The sequence below is a fragment of the Homarus americanus genome, unplaced genomic scaffold (assembly GCF_018991925.1).
Source record: "Homarus americanus isolate GMGI-L3 unplaced genomic scaffold, GMGI_Hamer_2.0 scaffold51216, whole genome shotgun sequence".
In the NCBI taxonomy this organism is placed as follows: Eukaryota; Metazoa; Arthropoda; class Malacostraca; order Decapoda; family Nephropidae; genus Homarus; species Homarus americanus.
Genome location: NW_024721271.1, coordinates 242,501 through 259,972, shown reverse-complemented (window position 1 = coordinate 259,972; position 17,472 = coordinate 242,501). Strand labels below are relative to the sequence as shown.

The 17,472-nt window shown below is 45.0% G+C and overlaps 1 protein-coding gene across 1 annotated transcript in view; it reads right to left on the bottom strand.

Annotated features, from left to right (window-relative positions):
- Nucleotides 1–17,472, bottom strand: part of LOC121861658 (calsenilin-like) — a 219,361-nt gene that overhangs the window by 55,754 nt on the left and 146,135 nt on the right. Inside the window, exon 5 of the mRNA XM_042359552.1 lies at nt 12,009–12,165. Within this exon, the coding sequence (XP_042215486.1) occupies nt 12,009–12,165 (157 nt within the window). The remainder of the gene's footprint in view (nt 1–12,008; nt 12,166–17,472) is intronic.

Sequence of the window (17,472 nt, the reverse complement as noted above, 5' to 3'; positions counted from 1 at the left end):
AGGTAGAGGAAGACTAGAAGAGGTAGAGAAAGACTAGGAGAGGTAGAGGAAGACTAGGAAGAGGTAGAGGAAGACTAGAAGAGGTAGAGGAAGACTAGAGAGTAGAGAGGAAGACTAGAGTGCAAGGAAGACTAGAAGAGGTAGAGAAAGACTAGGAGAGGTAGAGAAAGACTAGGAGAGGTAGGAGGAAGACTAGAGAGTGCAGAGAAAGACTAGAGAGTGTAGAGGAAGACTAGAAGAGGTAGAGGAAGACTAGAAGAGGTAGAGGAAGACTAGAAGAGTGCAGAGAAAGACTAGGAGAGGTAAAGGAAGACTAGAAGAGGTAGAAAGACTAGAGAGGTAGAGAAAGTTCAGGAGAGTGTAGAGAAAGACTAGGAGAAGCAGAGAAAGACTAGGAGAGGTAGAGGAAGACTAGAAGAGTGTAGAGGAAGACTAGAGAGGTAGAGGAAGACTAGGAGAGGTAAAGGAAGACTAGAAGAGGTAGAGAAGACTAGGAGAGGTAGAGAAAGACTAGAGAGGCAGAGGAAGACTAGAAGAGGTAGAGGGAAGACTAGGGAGGAGGGTGAGAAAGACTAGGAGAGGTAGAGGAAGATCAGAAGAGTGTAGAGGAAGACTAGGAGAGGTAGAGGAAGACTAGGAGAGGTAAAGGAAGACTAGAAGAGGCAGGAGAAAGACTAGGAGAGTGTAGAGAAAGACTAGAGAGGTAGAGAAAGACTAGGAGAGGAGAGAAAGACTAGGAGAAGTAGAGGGAAGACTAGGAAGAGGTAGAGAAAGACTAGGAGAGGTAGAGAAAGACTAGGAGAAGTAGAGGAAGACTAGAAGAGGTAGAGGAAGACTAGAAGAGGTAGAGGAAGACTAGAAGAGGTAGAGAAAGACTAGGAGAGGTAAAGGAAGCACTAGGGGAGGTAGAGGAAGACTAGAAGAGGTAGAGGAAGACTAGAAGAGGTAGAGGAAGACTAGGAGAGGCAGAGGAAGACTAGAAGAGGTAGAGAAAGACCAGAGAGGTAGAAGAAGGACTAATAGGAGAGGTGAGGAAGACTAGAAGAGGTGGAGAAGGGAAGACTAGGAGAGGTGAGTGCCATCTAGGAGAGTGTAGAGGTAAGACTTGGAGAGGTAGTGGAAGATCAGGAAGAGGTAGAGGAAGACTAGAAGAGGTAGAGGAAGACTAGAGAGGTAGAGGAAGACTAGAAGAGTAGAAGAAGGACTAGAGAGTGTAGAGGAAGACTAGAAGAGAGGTAGGCTAGGCTGACTAGGAGAGGTAGAGGAAGATTAGGAGAGAGGTAGAGGAAGACTAGGGAGAGGTAGAGGAAGACTAGAAGAGGTAGAGAAGACTAGAAGCGGTAGAGGAAGTCTAGGAGGTAGGAGGAAGACTAGAAGAGGTAGAAGAAGGACTAGGAGAGGTAGAGGAAGGACTAGAAGAGGTAGAGGAAGACTAGAAGAGGTAGAGGAAGACTAGGAGAGAGGTAGAGGAAGACTAGGAGAGGTAGAGGAAGACTAAAAGAGGTAGAGGAAGACTAGGAGAGGTAGAGGAAGACTAGGAGAGTGTAGAGGAAGACTAGGAGAGGTGAGGGAAGACTAGAGGTAGAGTAGGTACTAGGAGAGGGAAGAATATCAGCAGGATGAAGGAAGGAAGGTGGAAGGAAGGAATCACTAGCCACGAGAGAAGATGGAGGTGTTGCTTCTTGACACCTGCACACCACAAGTATGACAGCAGGAGCGAGGAGCATTAAGGGGACGTCGAAGGAGAGCCAGTAACAGCAGCAGTAACACTAGTGGAAAAAAAGTTCCTAGGAAGTCACCACCATGAGGAGCATGTAGGAGGGTAACAACACCAGCAGGCGTACCACCACCAGCAGTAGTAGTAGTAGTAGTGGCCGCAGTAACAAGAGAGGTGTAGAAGATAAAATACGCTGCAAGACTCAAGACAGGCAGGAAGGAGAAGGCTCTCAGCTGCAGATGGGAGTATTGAACCAAGGCCCCCCGAAGACTGTAGCCCAGGCAGTGAAGAAAATATTGGGGGTGTGTCAAGGAGACCTGAGACTCACACCTCCACACACTGTTTTCCTCTGACCTTAAGAGTTTGGAGATGAAGTCAATAGGAACACAATACAACAGGAAGCCCATGAGGAAGACAATGGTTGAGCTTCACTTTGTATGGGTGGTAAACAGAGCTGTGTCCACCTTGTAAGAATAGGAACAGTGAGTTAGTTTGTACAGTACAGAAGAAAAAAAATATCAATGACCTCATAATAAATGTTATTCAATATATCTTTGGTAATATTTATCATCTGGGGGGAAAATAATTACAATAGCATTAAAAAACAGTAATAAAAGTCACAATAGTTTATACTCTGTGGTTGATTAAAATACTCGGAAAATAACACCACATTGTAACAGTTAGGTTTAATTGTTTGTTAAAGACAACTAGTGTACGAGGATGGTTAAAGACGACGATTAAGACGAGGACTAACAGTACAATAGAGGCTGGAGGTCGACCTTGAGGAGTTGTTTGAGGATTAAGCAAAACAAATAACGAACTGAACTAAACCTCAAGTCTCTACGCACAACAAAAACAACACTAATGAGAGACTGTCATGACACTACACTTACACCCTACACCCTACACCCCTACACCTCTACACACTACACCCCTACACCTCTCAAGCACACTACACCCCTATACACTACACCCCTACACCTCTACACACTACACCCCTACACCTCTACACACTACACCCCTATACACTACACCCCTACACCTCTACACACTACACCCCTACACCTCTACACACTACACCCCTATACACTACACCCCTACACCTCTACACACTACACCCCTACACCTCTACACACTACACCCCTACACCTCTACATCCCTACACACTACACACTACACCCCTACACCTCTACACACCCCTACACCTCTACATCCCCACTACACACCCCTACACCTCTACACACACACCCCTACCACTACACCCCTACACCTCTACACACTACACCCCTACACCTCTACACACTACACCCCTACACCTCAACATCCCTACACACTACACACTACACCCCTACACCTCTACACACTACACCCCTACACCTCTACACCCCTACACCTCTACACCTCTACACACCATTGGGGCATCATCATAGCGTCATTAATGGATGTCCCAGTCACTTGTCAAACACACAGTACAACAAAGTTCATAAACATTATTCAGTGTAAAATGTAATAATAATGTTGTGTACTTTTAATACCCAGACTCAGAGTAAATCCTGTGTCTTTGAAGAATTAAGTTTTACAATAGAGAGAAAACTTGTAAAAAAACCTCACATCAGATGTTTACAACCCACAAACATAGACACCTTATTGATAGTTTAAACAGATCAATAAACTAAACTTGTCATCTGGAGAAGAATTTTTAGGTGTAAGAGCAACAATATAGGAATTTTACCCTTAAGATAATGTAACTTAAAAAAAAATAAAGATTTATTTCATTTTCCCACAGTCGAATAAATTCTACACACACTATATACGATTTATACTGAAACAAAATCTGAAATAAAAGTTACATCAGAAAAAAAAAATAGAAAACGTGTGTCGGAAGGTGAAGTTACCTGACCCCTAACATACCTTAATTAAAACAAGTGATGTAAATAGTCAATTAATATCCTGTAAAGTTAAAGTTATTATCTGAGTCTCTGGATAATGTTAACGTCTTGATTTTCAGGATAATGTTAACTTGTGACTCAGGATAAATTTAACGTCTTGATTTTCAGGATAATGTTAACTTGTGACTCAGGATAAATTTAACAGTATAAGAGATGGAGTATTTTTTTTCACTTTCTGCCTCTCTCTTTATCCCCGTCCGTTTCTTTGTTCCTCATTTATCACCATTATCTCTTACACCCAGGGGCGAAATATTTTGTCTAATTTCCACCTAGTTCTAATGTTTATCTTTTGGGTGAAGTTACAGACGTCACTTGTAGTTTGTTACGCTGTTGTGAGACGCTGTACGATAACTACTGCCTCGGATGTGGTGCCAGACGTATGGAATTATGTAGTAAGTAGAACAGAGAAATATCACCCTTTATAACCGACTACATTAAGGCGTAGATAATTTAATTTAAATTAACTTACGTATGCTTGAGAATTATCACCTTTACTCTACAATTACATAAGGATGAAGTTAGTTTAATGATAAAAAAGAAGCAAGCTTTAACGTCTGCCAGCCGTATGAAGTAAGTGGCTAGAGACTATCACCTTTACACTCGATATAAATAAGGCTGAAAGTGGTTTAAACGAGACTAATCCCCATGTGCCAGATGTATGAGGGGAGGCAGAGAGTGGCTAGGGATTATAACCTTTATCGTAAGAGATACATAAGGGGGAAGATCGTAAAGAGGTGATTAAGCTCTGAGGGGGGAGCATGCCAGATGTAAGACTCTCGCGGCTCTTACACTTATCAACGGCGAATGGGATGAAGGAGGGAGGGGGATAACGGGGGAGAGAATAAAGGGAATAAGAGGAGAAATAGAAGAGGGAAGTAAGAAAGAGAGAGAGAGAGAGAGAGAGAGAGAGAGAGAGAGAGAGAGAGAGAGATATTTCTTATTTTCTGGCAGTGGTAAAGAATGAAGGGAGGGGGGGGGATAGAGAGAGGACAGGAAGATAGGATATAAAGAAGAGGAAGAGAAAGACGAAGAGAGGTCATGAAGAATAAAAATGAGAAGAGGAAGAGAAAGGGGAAGAGGAGGAGAAAGGAGAGGAAGAGAGAGAGAGAGAGAGAGAGGACACTACTAATTTTCATGCTGTCACAAGCGTTCACAAAACGTCAAACTCTTCTTCTTCCTCTTCATTCTCTTCTCCTCCTCCATTCTCCCACCTCTCTCTCTCTCTTTTCCTCTTCCTCTCTTCCTCCCCTATTCTTCTCCCCTCCTTTTCTCTTCCCGTTATTGCATCTCTCATTCCATTCCACCTTCTTTGTCGCTTATCCTTTCTTTATTTCCATCTGTTCCCTTCTTTCTTCACCCTCTCTTACCCTCTCTCCTATACCTTTGTTTCCTACATTCCTCTCTTCTGCGTCACTTCCTCTTTTCACCATCTCTCTCTCTCTCTCTCTCACTCTCTCTATCACTTATCTTCCTCTTTTCCTTTCTCCTCTTGCTCTCTTCTTCTTCCTCCTCCTCTTCTTTCCTTTCCACTACGCTTATAAATAATATCGCGAGTTTTGTGTTGTTTGTAAGTTAAGTTTCTAGGCCGTTAAGTTTGTACGTTAAGTTTGTACGTTAAGTTTATACGTTAAGTTTGCACATTAAGTTTGTACGTTGTTTTGTAAGTTAAGTTTGTACGTTAAGTTTGTACATTAAGTTTGTACGTTAAGTTTGTACGTTAAGTTTGTACGTTAAGTTTGTACGTTAAGTTTGTACGTTAAGTTTCCCACGGACGCCAAATTGATTTATTTTTAATGCATTAATTTATATTCCTCCACAACGTACATGAATGCAGCATCAGTCTTTTACGGTCCGTGTGACGTAGTTAGCACACTTACTCTACTCACGGACGCACGGACAGAGGTACACAAAGAAAAACGGACGGAAGGATATACACAAAAAACGTACAAACAAGACCGAAAAAATAATAGGATACGTATATATTAGTATATTTGTAAGTGAGTTATTGTATAGGTAAGTGTATGTGTGTGTATAAGTAAATCATTTTGTGTATAAGTAAATGTATTTGTATCTAAGTGTATTTATATAACACTGACGAGAGACTGAGCAAATAAAATAAGATAAAAATAACCGTTTAGTGAGACGTGAAGTCCTCTTATTGGCACAAGACTTGATGATATTTCACTAAAACACGACGGTGATAAATGTTGGTGTGTCGTTAGGGTCATCCCACAGGGGGGAGGGGCGGGGGGGAGGGAGAGGGAGGGGGAGGGGGGAGGGGGAGGGGAGGGGGACATGAGAAAATATGATGCTATAAAAGGTGTCGGCTGATCGCATCATGGTGGGTTGTGACCTCTTGATACCTGGAGAGGGATGGGAGAGGGAGGTGGAGAGAGGTGGTGGAGAGGGATGGATGGGAGTGGGGTGAGAGGGTTGGAAGAGGGAGCACAACACTGGCTCTGGGATAATACTAAGGTACCCTCTCCTGAGATGAAAGGGTGGCTGGAGTGTGACGTGGAGTGGGCTGGTGAGAGTGTGACGTGGAGAGGGCTGGAGTGGGTTAATGGAATAGAGTAGGAGACGTAGACACGGCCAGGACGACGTGGAGTGGGTGGAGGAAGAGACGGCTCGACTGGAGTGACTCTTTGCAGAGGGTTAATGGAGGGGTAGGAGGGAGGGAGGGAAGGAGGGCAGACGACATAATTAGATGGGTGAGTGGGCGGGTGGGTCACTCGCTAGGTGGGTGGATAACTAAATGGGTGGAGAGGGAAGTAGGTGGGTGGAAGGATAGGAGAGTAGGCGGGTGGGTATAAGGGTGGCTAGCTGGATGGATGGATGACTGGATGGGTGAGTTAGGTTAGGTTTGGTTAGGTCCGAATATAAAGTTATAATTGATAATATGAAACTGATGTTGTTAACTCGACTTGTGGCAAAGAAAATCGACGCTGGCAAAAAAACACTCGACTGTGGCAACAACTCTACTTCCTGAAGCATTTAAATTAACTATCACAACAATTCGACAATGACTGCAACTCGACTACACCAAACAAACTCTACTGAGGGCAATTTGACTTCGGCTTCAGGGGGTAACTCGCATAAAGTGACAATAGCATGGGATAGCGTCGCAGACCGGGAAGGACCAATTTGTTTTCCATTATATAAACGTCTCTCGGTTTAGCTGCGGTAGATAGAAAGAACAAACTCCACTAAAATATGAAAGAAAATAAAAACAAGAAGGATTTATGATTGTCTTGCAAACAGAGCGGAAAGATTGCTTGTTCGGGAACATACGGAAGACTGTTTTCGGAGACAAGCGGAAGATCTGATGGCCAGGAACGCACGGAACGGAATCTAGGGAGAGATTTACCGCCGGGAACAATAAATTCTGACATTCTGGGGACAAAACTGAAGGTAAAGAAGTTACAGAACGCTGACTTTTGAATGTATCTGAAACTTCACGATCTTGGAAGGCACTAGACGATTTATTTTGAAACTACATACTAAGATTTGACAGCCAGGACGGTACAGAACGATGTATTATGAAACTATGTGATAAGATTTGACTCCCAGGAACGCACGCCTTTCCAACTCTGACGGGAAGATTTGACGGGAAGGAACGTGAGGAATGTTATACTTCAAGAAACTATAGTCGACGAAGCCTTGACGGTGTAGAACAAGAGACGAAACAAAATTGATACAAAAGGACAAAAGTAACGAATGAAGAAGAAGAATAAGTAATAGGAAAAAATGTAGAATAAATAAGAAACATGACAATAACAGATAAGACGAAGACAGGAAATGGAATAATGCAATAAATCAACGAGAAACATAAACAAATATGAAAGATGAAGAAATAGAAACGAAAAGGAGGAATAAAGGAATCCAATAAATCACTAGAACATAAAAAGGAGAGAGAGAGAGAGAGAGAGAGAGAGAGAGAGAGAGAGAGAGAGAGAGAGAGAGAGAGAGAGAGAGAGAGAGAGAGCTAATAAGACTCAGACACCATCATTTGTCTCTTTAAATGTTTGACCTGTGACGTGTGTGTGTGTGTGTGTGTGTGTGTGTGTGTGTGTGACAAATAAACAAGGACAAAAAACAAACTATAAATAAAAAAAAGCAGAAGTATACGTCAAAAACAAAACAAAACAAAAGAAAGAAGAAAAATTACCGACAAAAACTACGTACATCAGACACCAAACAAAGAAACACACGTTAAAACAAACAAATACACGACAATAAATTAACCAATAATGCCACAGGTCAAAATCTTGCGTCACGGATCAAATATTGCGTTACAGGACACAATCTTGCGTCATAGGCCAAAATCTTACGTCACAGGCCAAACTCTTGCGTCATTGTCAAGATCTTGCACCACAGGCCAAACTCTTTCGCCATTGCCAAAATCTTGCGTCAGAGGCCAAAAACTTGCGTCAGAGGCCAAAAACTTGCGTACGTGGACAAGAAAGTGGTAGTGGCGGTGGGCGGGTCACTTTATGCCTCTATAAACCCGAATACGAGCAATAACTATATTAATATCCGACGAACACGCCCATTATACCCGCTCTCCCTCCCCCTACCCTCCCCTTCCCCTACCCCTTCCTCTTGCCCTCTCCCCCACCCTTTCCCTTTCCTCTACCCTCCCCTTTACTCCTTCCACCTTCCCCCTTCTCTCCCCCCCCCTGCCTCTCCCCACGCCCTAAGGCCTACAGGTATCCGATCGTTAAACTATGATCCACCCGGCGCTTCCAGAGACTATCCGGGCCTCTACTGAACGCTATCCGAATCCGTTTAGGCCAGTATGTATCGGTTCGAATCGATTTAGTAATTTATTAAGGTTATTTGAGGTAAAGGAATGTGATCCGAATCCTCCCAAGCCGCCATAACGAAGCTCTGAATCCATCCGGGTCCGAATATCACCATCCAGAACCTCCCGGACATCCCTAGATTCATCCGGAGGGTAGGAGGGATAGGGGAGGGGAGTGGAGGGTAGATATGATGGGTAAGGGAGGGAACAAGGGAGGGGGAGAGGAAAAGGGCTGAGGAGAGAGGGGAGAGGGGGAGATGGTGAAGAGCCGGGAGGGGGTGTGAGGAGGGGTGGGGCAGAGGAGGGGTGGGGTAGAGGAGGGGGTTGGGTAGATTAGGGTTGGAGGCGTGAGGGCTTGGGGGTGAAGGTAAGAGATGGAAGTAGGGTCAGGGAGGTAATAGGGGTGGCTAGGAGACGGGGTGAGGGGGGGGGGATAGGTTTTTGGATGGGGAGGGGGGAGGGGGGAAGACAAAAGGTAGGGAGGAGAGGGTGTTGTGGGGGATGAGGGGGACGGGGGAGGAGGCTTGTAAAGTCAGCTTGGTAGTTGCCGGGGAGAATGTCACATCAGATAACCATCTACAGAAAATTTACGCTGTGAACGATCGCTGGCTGAGGGGACGGGGTGTACTGGTCGCGCGGCATCTACAGTTAGATATCTTAAGGAGGTTGACTACGGGTCTGTCTCTTGTGATGGAGAACTTCACCAGAAAATAAATAACGAGGGGAATTTAAAAGCATATGAATTTGTTTTTGAGAAACTTAAAGACTTCCAAGGTAAAATATATGCTTGAAATTGACTATGGAGAACTGTTAGGCGAGAAGTCACCATGGAAAGACAATATCGAGACATCTACGCCGATGTTGGACACGAGCCCATCGATGACGTAACAAGTTGTTGACGAAGGGACACAAATTGCTGACCGACAAAAAATGAAAAACTATAAATACTGGTGAGGAAAATGACTCCTAAGGAATGGCGGGTCTAAGAGTCACACCACAGCCACACCACAGCCCACAGCCACAGCCACACCACAGCCACAGCCACACCACAGCCACAGCCACACCACAGCCACAGCCACAGCCACACCACAGCCACAGCCACACCACAGCCACAGCCACACCACAGCCACAACATGCACCACATACATGCAACAGACCTCTGAGGAACTTTTAGGGTAAACTCGACTCAGCAGAAGTTACGTGATGTCCATGTGTCAGGGCTTCTTCCTCCCCCTGTGCCACTACGTCTGCTGCTCGGCCATCCCAGCACAGTCTATTGGTCCCTTTGATGGCACTGTCTTGGTCCCTTTGATGGCACTGTCTTGGTCCCTTTGATGGCACTGTCTTGGTCCCTTTGATGGCACTGTCTTGGCCCCTTTGATGGCACTGTCTTGGTCCCTTTGATGGCACTGTCTTGGTCCCTTTGATGGCACTGTCTTGTGGTCCTTTGATGTGGCACTGTCTTGGCCTTTGGTGGCACTGTCTTGGTCCTTTGATGCTTTTCATCTTAGTCCCTTTGATGGCACTGTCTTGGCCTTTGATGGCACTGTCTTGGTCACTTTGATGGCATGGTCTTGGGTCCCTTGAAAGTGGCACCTCTTGGTCCCTTTGATGCTTTCGTCTTGGCCTTCGATGGCACTATCTTGGCCTTTGATGGCATAGTCCACCAAAGCAGTTTTTGTCTTCATTTTTTCCAGGCAATTTCTCTCCTGGCGCTCATCGTCTCATTGCCTCCCTCTCCCTTCCTCTCTCTCTCCCTTCCTCCTCTTTCCCCTTCCTCCCCTCCACCTCTCCACCGTCCTTTCTCCTTTGTTGTCATCATCCTTTCCCCCATCCCCTCGCCCCCCCCCTCCCCTTTTCCTCCCACTCAAAAACAAGAAAGCATTCATTCCCTTTCAAAAATTTGGCCAGGAGTCAAAATGGATGATAAACACAGACTTTTTTCTTTTTTAAATATTCTGAGATTTTTTTTTCGTTTTATATATAAGGGATAATAATATATGTCAACATTTCTTTATTTTTCTTGTTTTCTTCTGATATCAGGATTGATTTTCTTTCCGGCATCTTCGTCACTTTTGGTTCAGATGGTAAAGACTAACCCACCCACAGACCGTCACAAACCGTCACATACTACTACAGACAACCAGAGACCGTCACAGACTACCACAGACAACCAGAGACCGTCACAGACTACCACAGACAACCAGAGACCGTCACAGACTACCACAGACAGACACAGACAGCCACAGACAGCTAGACACAACGCACGGGTGATTGGTTCTGAAAGACTCGGGGCCCAGGAGGTAAAAAAAAAATAAGTTTGGGAAGTTTTTGGAAGTTCAGTGACGCAAAAAAATTCCGTTAAGTCAACCTTTCTAAAATTTTAAAAAGTTTTGAGACGATCATAATTTTTTTTTTTTGGGGGGGGAGTTCCTTGAGGGGAAAGATATTATATACTTTTTTGAGTTTCAGTAACGTAAATGATTAAGTTTTTAAAGTTTGCGTGAATAAAATTATAGAGATACTTTGAGTTACTTTTTTCGATAGTAAGTTAATATTTTACGAGCAAGTATTTCATCATGGACTTAAAAAAATGACAGAAAAGTGAAAAACTAAATGAAATGGTGAAACAAATAGTCAAGTGCCCTTCACCTGTCAAGGACATGCTCAGGATGTTACCAGTATTGACAGTCACCAGTTAGAGACAGTACTTGAGATTATTACCTGTCACCCTCACAGTCAACACTCAGTAGAGGTACCAGTCACCCCTCACAGTCAAGAGAAGCACCAGTCATATCCTCACAGTCAAGAGAAGCACCAGTCACACCCTCACAGTCAAAAGAAGCACCAGTCACACCCATACAGTCAACACTAATAAGAGCTCTTCACTACAGTCTACCTGGCTCCACAAACAAAAACAACAACAAGACCACTCAACCTTAATCGTTTCCACTCACCTCCTCCTCCACACACACACACACACGCCCACTTACACCGTAGAGGCACCTGACAACTACACCAGCTCCACTAATTAGATAAAGCCACTTTCGTTAGCGTATTCTTTCTCCTGTAGTGTTGACTTATCCAGTATTCATAAGAGGAAGGGGGGGAGGGGAGTATTGAATTGTTGTACCTGAAGATTAGACACCCTAGTTTATTTTTAACTAATGATTAAACAACCTCATGATATCTGAAGGGATTTAGTGTGGGTAGGTTAGGTTACTAGCCTCTATCCACCCATAAACATTAACCTCAGTCAACCATGGCCAAAACACCTCCACCCATTCCAAAATTCTACACCACCAACTAACCCAAACATCACCCACCCATCCCACACCTACCCACCCACCCCACCCCACCCCCCATCCATCCACCACCCACCCCACCACCCTACCCATCCATCACCCACCCACACCCACCCCTACCCCACCCACCCACCTACCCACCCCACCCCACCCCACCTACCCACCCCTACCCCACCCACCCACCAGCCCCACCTACCCCACCCACCCCTACCCACATGTCTAGCCCAGCATTTCACTTCTCCCCATTAGCTCGTGGACTGAGGAGACAATATCGGTCAGCTCCGCCTTCGTGATGCATCCGTCTCCATTCACGTCGTAAAGCTTGAAAGCGAACTTAAGCTTGTCATAGGCTGTACCACGTAGGAGCTGAGACAAGCTTACTAATAGGTCCTGTAGGGAGAGAGACAGAGAGAGGCAGGAGTTAGACAGGTGTAGGGAAATGAAGTTTACAAGACAGGTGGACAGGTAAGTTGTCTGTCTAGTTGATGATGGCTCGAGTGTGTGTGTCTGTCTGTCTGTCTGTCTGTCTGTCTGTCTGTCTGTCTGTTTGTCTTACTTGTCTGTCTGTCTGTCTGTCTGTCTGTCTGTCTTACTTGTCTGTCTGTCTGTCTGTCTGTCTGTCTGTCTGTCTGTCTGTCTGTCTGTCTGTCTGTCTATATTCCAACCACAGTACCAATTAATTCCATATATTCTAAACGGTAGTAATACATCAATAACAACAACAACATCAATCACATCAATAACAATACCTGAAATATATGGCCTAGTAATCGATGAAGCACAATAATACACCAATAACATCAATAACATCAAAACATGACATTAAATATGCAACCATAGATGTTGAAGCACAGTAATACATCAATAACATCATCAATAACAACATCAATAACGGTACATGACATAAATCTTCATAGCTGATATTTCTTACCCTAGGATGAACAACTGCGTAACAATAACATTTACATTCGACTTTTTTTTAACCATAGGATGAACAAAAACAATGTAACAATAACAATAACAGAGGTGAGATAGAAGGCTATGGAACAGGAAGAACACGGAACAGGAAGAATACGGAACAGGAAGAACACGGAACAGGAAGAACACAGAACAGGAAGAACACGGAACAGGAAGAACACAGAAAAGGAAGAACACGGAACAGGAAGAACACAGAAAAGGAAGAACACGGAACAGGAAGAACACAGAAAAGGAAGAACACGGAACAGGAAGAACACAGAAAAGGAAGAACACGGAACAGGAAGAACACAGAACAGGAAGAACACGGAACAGGAAGAACACAGAAAAGGAAGAACACGGAACAGGAAGAACACGGAACAGGAAGAACACGGAACAGGAAGAACCGAAAGAAGAAGGAACAGGAAGAACACGGAACAGGAAGAACACGGAAAGGAAGAACACGGAAAGGAGAAACGGAACAGGAAGCACAGAACAGAGACACAGAACAGGAAGAACAGAACAGGAAGAACACAGAACAGGAAGAACATAACAGGAAGAACACGGAACAGGAAGAACACGGAACAGGAAGAACACGGAACAGGAAGAACACGGAACAGGAAGAACAGGAACAGGAAGAACACAGAAAAGGAAGAAACAGAACAGGAAGAACACGGAACAGAAGAACACGGAACAGGAAGAACACGGAACAGGAAGATGCTTTTGGCTCGTGTTGTTAACGTTTGCAGTTGCTCAGTACCTTCCCCACTCAACACACACTCAACACACACCTACTCAACACACTCCCAACTCACACTCAAAACACACTCAACCTCAACACACACTTACTGAGTGGAGGTGAGTCAATAGCAATTTGCCATCCCATCTGAGGTTAAATAAGACAAATTTACGTTGGTACTGTGCTATTACTTCTGCTACTGAAAGCTACTGCTAGTACTACTATTACTACGACTACTACTACTACTACTACTACTAGGAGGATGAAGAAGAATGGTAGGAGGAAAAGGAAGAAGAAGAAGAAGGAGGAGGAGGAGGAGGAGGAGGAGGAGGAGGGAGGAGGAGGAGGAGGAGGAGGAGGAGGAGGAGGAGGGGTAAACACATCCCTAAAAGACTTACAGGCGACGTTGACCTGAATTCTAAAGGAACCTCAGGGGTCGATAATACACACCTCATCCATAACAACAATCTACCACAACTACCACAATCTACCACAACTACCACAATCACCACAACTACCACAACTACCACAACTACCAGCATGAGCAGAATATAAGACGAGAGACCAATAAAAGTTTGGAAAGTAAGGAAGGACTCCATCTTGATCATTTCTCCGGGGTCCTATGTGTCTTCCTCTTTTCTTCTTCCTCTCCTCTCCTCCTCCTCCTCCCATTGCAAGAGGAGGAGGAGGGGGGAGGAAGAGGAGGAGGGGGAGGAGGAAGGAGGAGGAGGATTTGTTTGTATTACTGCTGTTGTTGTTGTTGTTGTTGTTGTTGTTGTTGTTGTTGTGGGTGAAAAGTTGGAGAGAATGCTGCATTTTGATGGTGAAGGAGAGAGGGGAGAGAAAGGAGGAGAGAGGAGAAAGGAGAGAAAGGGAGGGAGAAGGGAGGAAAGATAGGAGGAAGTGAAGATTGGAAGGGTAGTAGAGGAAGAGGGAGGGGGAAGGGAAGGGAGAATTAGAGAGAGAAGATGGGAGGGAATAGGAAGATGGGAGGGAGATAGAGAAGATGGAGGGAGATAGGAAGATGGAGGGAGATAGGAAGATGGGAGGAGATAGGAAGATGGAGGAGATAGGGAAGATGGGAGGGAGATAGGGAAGATGGGGAGGAGATAGGAAGATGGAGGAGATAGGGAAGATGGAGGGAGAGGGAAGATGGAGGAGATAGGAAGATGGAGGGAGATAGGGAAGATGGGAGGGAGATAAGGAAGATGGAGGGAGATAGGGAAGATGGGAGGAGATAGGAAGATGGGAGGAGATAAGGAAGATGGGAGGAGATAGGGAAGATGGGAGGGAGATAGGGAAGATGGAGGAGATAAGGAAGATGGGAGGGAGATAGGGAAGATGGGAGGAGATAAGAAGATGGAGGGAGATAGGAAGATGGAGGGAGATAGGAAGATGGAGGGAGATAGGAAGATGGGAGGGAGATAAGGAAGATGGGAGGGAGATAGGAAGATGGGAGGGAGATAGGGAAGATGGGAGGAGATAGGGATGGGAGGGAGATAGGGAAGATGGAGGAGATAGAGAAGATGGGAGGGAGATAGAGAAGATGGGAGGGAGAGGGAAGATGGGAGGGAGATAGGAAGATGGGAGGAGATAGAGAAGATGGGAGGGAGATAAGGAAGATGGGAGGGAGATAGGAAGATGGGAGGGAGATAGGGAAGATGGAGGGAGATAGGGAAGATGGGAGGAGATAGGAAGATGGGAGGAGATAGAGAAGATGGAGGAGATAAGGAAGATGGAGGAGATAGAGAAGATGGAGGGAGATAGGGAAGATGGGAGGGAGATAGAGAAGATGGAGGGAGATAGAGAAGATGGGAGGGAGATAGGAAGATGGAGGAGATAGGAAGATGGAGGAGATAGGAAGATGGAGGGAGATAGGGAAGATGGGAGGGAGATAGGGAAGATGGGAGGGAGATAGGGAAGATGGGAGGGAGATAGGGAAGATGGGGGAGATAGGAAGATGGGAGGAGATAGAGAAGATGGGAGGGAGATAGAGAAGATGGGAGGGAGATAGGAAGATGGGAGGGAGATAGGAAGATGGAGGAGATAGAGAAGATGGAGGGAGATAAGGAAGATGGGAGGGAGATAGGAAGATGGGAGGGAGATAGGAAGATGGAGGAGATAGGAAGATGGGAGGGAGATAAGGAAGATGGGAGGAGATAAGGAAGATGGGAGGGAGATAAGGAAGATGGAGGGAGATAGGAAGATGGAGGGAGATAGGAAGATGGAGGGAGATGAGAAGATGGGAGGGAGATAGAGAAGATGGGAGGAGATAGGGAAGATGGGGGGAGATAGGAAGATGGAGGGAGATAGGGAAGATGGAGGGAGATAGAGAAGATGGGAGGGAGATAAGGAAGATGGAGGGAGATAAGGAAGATGGAGGGAGATAGGGAAGATGGAGGGAGATAAGGAAGATGGAGGGAGATAGAGAAGATGGGAGGGAGATAGAGAAGATGGAGGAGACAAGGAAGATGGGAGGGAGAGGGAAGATAAAAGGGAGGGAGGAGGGAGAGTATCAAGTTCAGGGAGTGAGTGAGCTGTTTGTGATTGTCATTGGCTGGTGACTGACTCTCCCTGGTGACTGACTCTCCCTGGTGACTGACTCTCCCTGGTGACTGACTCTCCCTGGTGACTGACTAGCCATGTTAACCCTGACTGACTTGCCATTGTGACTAATGAGAGAGAGAGAGAGAGAGAGAGAGAGAGAGAGAGAGAGAGAGAGAAGAAAGAAAAACAGGTCCCATTACTTCTGTCATCTCTGGTGGAAATGACTCAGGCACACACAGGCATTTTTCTTCTGACTTCGATACCCAAACACATTCCTCTCTAACCTAACCTAACCCACCCCAACCTAACCCAAGCTAACCCAACCTAACCCAACCTAACCTAACCCACCCCAACCTAACCCAACCTAACCTACCCACCCCAACCTAACCCAAGCTAACCCAACCTAACCCAACCTAACCTAACCCACCCCAACCTAACCCAACCTAACCTAACCCAACCCAAGCTAACGTTACCCTTCACCCTCATAATTCCTGATGTCCGGATAAATATACCGAACACAGGTAAGAGGATTCGGTACTTCAAAGGTATATACTGTATGCTTTTGTCATTAGCCATCATATCTGTTTATCTACAAAGGAATAACATTTTGTGGAGGTTATTAAATGCAGTGTGTTTTATTTTGGGTACAGTTAGTTGACATCAAAGACATCTATATTGTAGGTTTCCATATAATCTGATTCTAAAAGGTACTCGGTGTTTTGTCTGAGTTAAAACGTATAAAACTATCTTTTTAAACATCAAAACACATCAACGTCATCTGACTTAAACATTAAAAATAAACATTAAAGTTAAAAATCAAAAAAATCATATACGTTTATATATATGTGTTACTACATGATATGATATTCAGTATCACAGGATGAACGAGGAACGTCACATGGGCAGGCAAAAGTGATTTACTTGATGATGTAAGGAAATGTAAATAAAAAAATGTATCGGTTTGTCTCTCTCTCTCTCTTCCCATTTCTCATTCTCATCCGTGTTAATCCACTCTCTATCCCCCTCTCCCTACAATACTTCTTTTCCATATCCTGTTCCTGTATCTATTCCATAACTTTCCTCACGCCCTTCTCTCCTTCCTTTTCCTCCTCCTTCCCTCTCCATCAACCTCCTATTCCTTCTTCACTATAGTTCATTCTCCTGTTCCTTTTTCTTCCCTCATTCTCCTCTCCCTTCACTTTTGCTCCTCATCTCCCTTTCCTTCTCCTCCCCTCTTTCCTTTCTCCCCCTCTTATCCCTTCCTCCTGCTCCCTCCCCCAATTCTTGCTCTTCCAGTTCCTCCTCTTTTCACCCCTCCCTCCCTCCCTCCCTTCCCTCCCCCATCTCCCCTTCCTCCCCCACCTCCTCCTCCTCCTGCCTTGCAACAATTCCATACACATAACAGGTGTATGAAGGATTAAGAAGCCTGGGGAGACACACCTGGTTTCCTTTGTGGC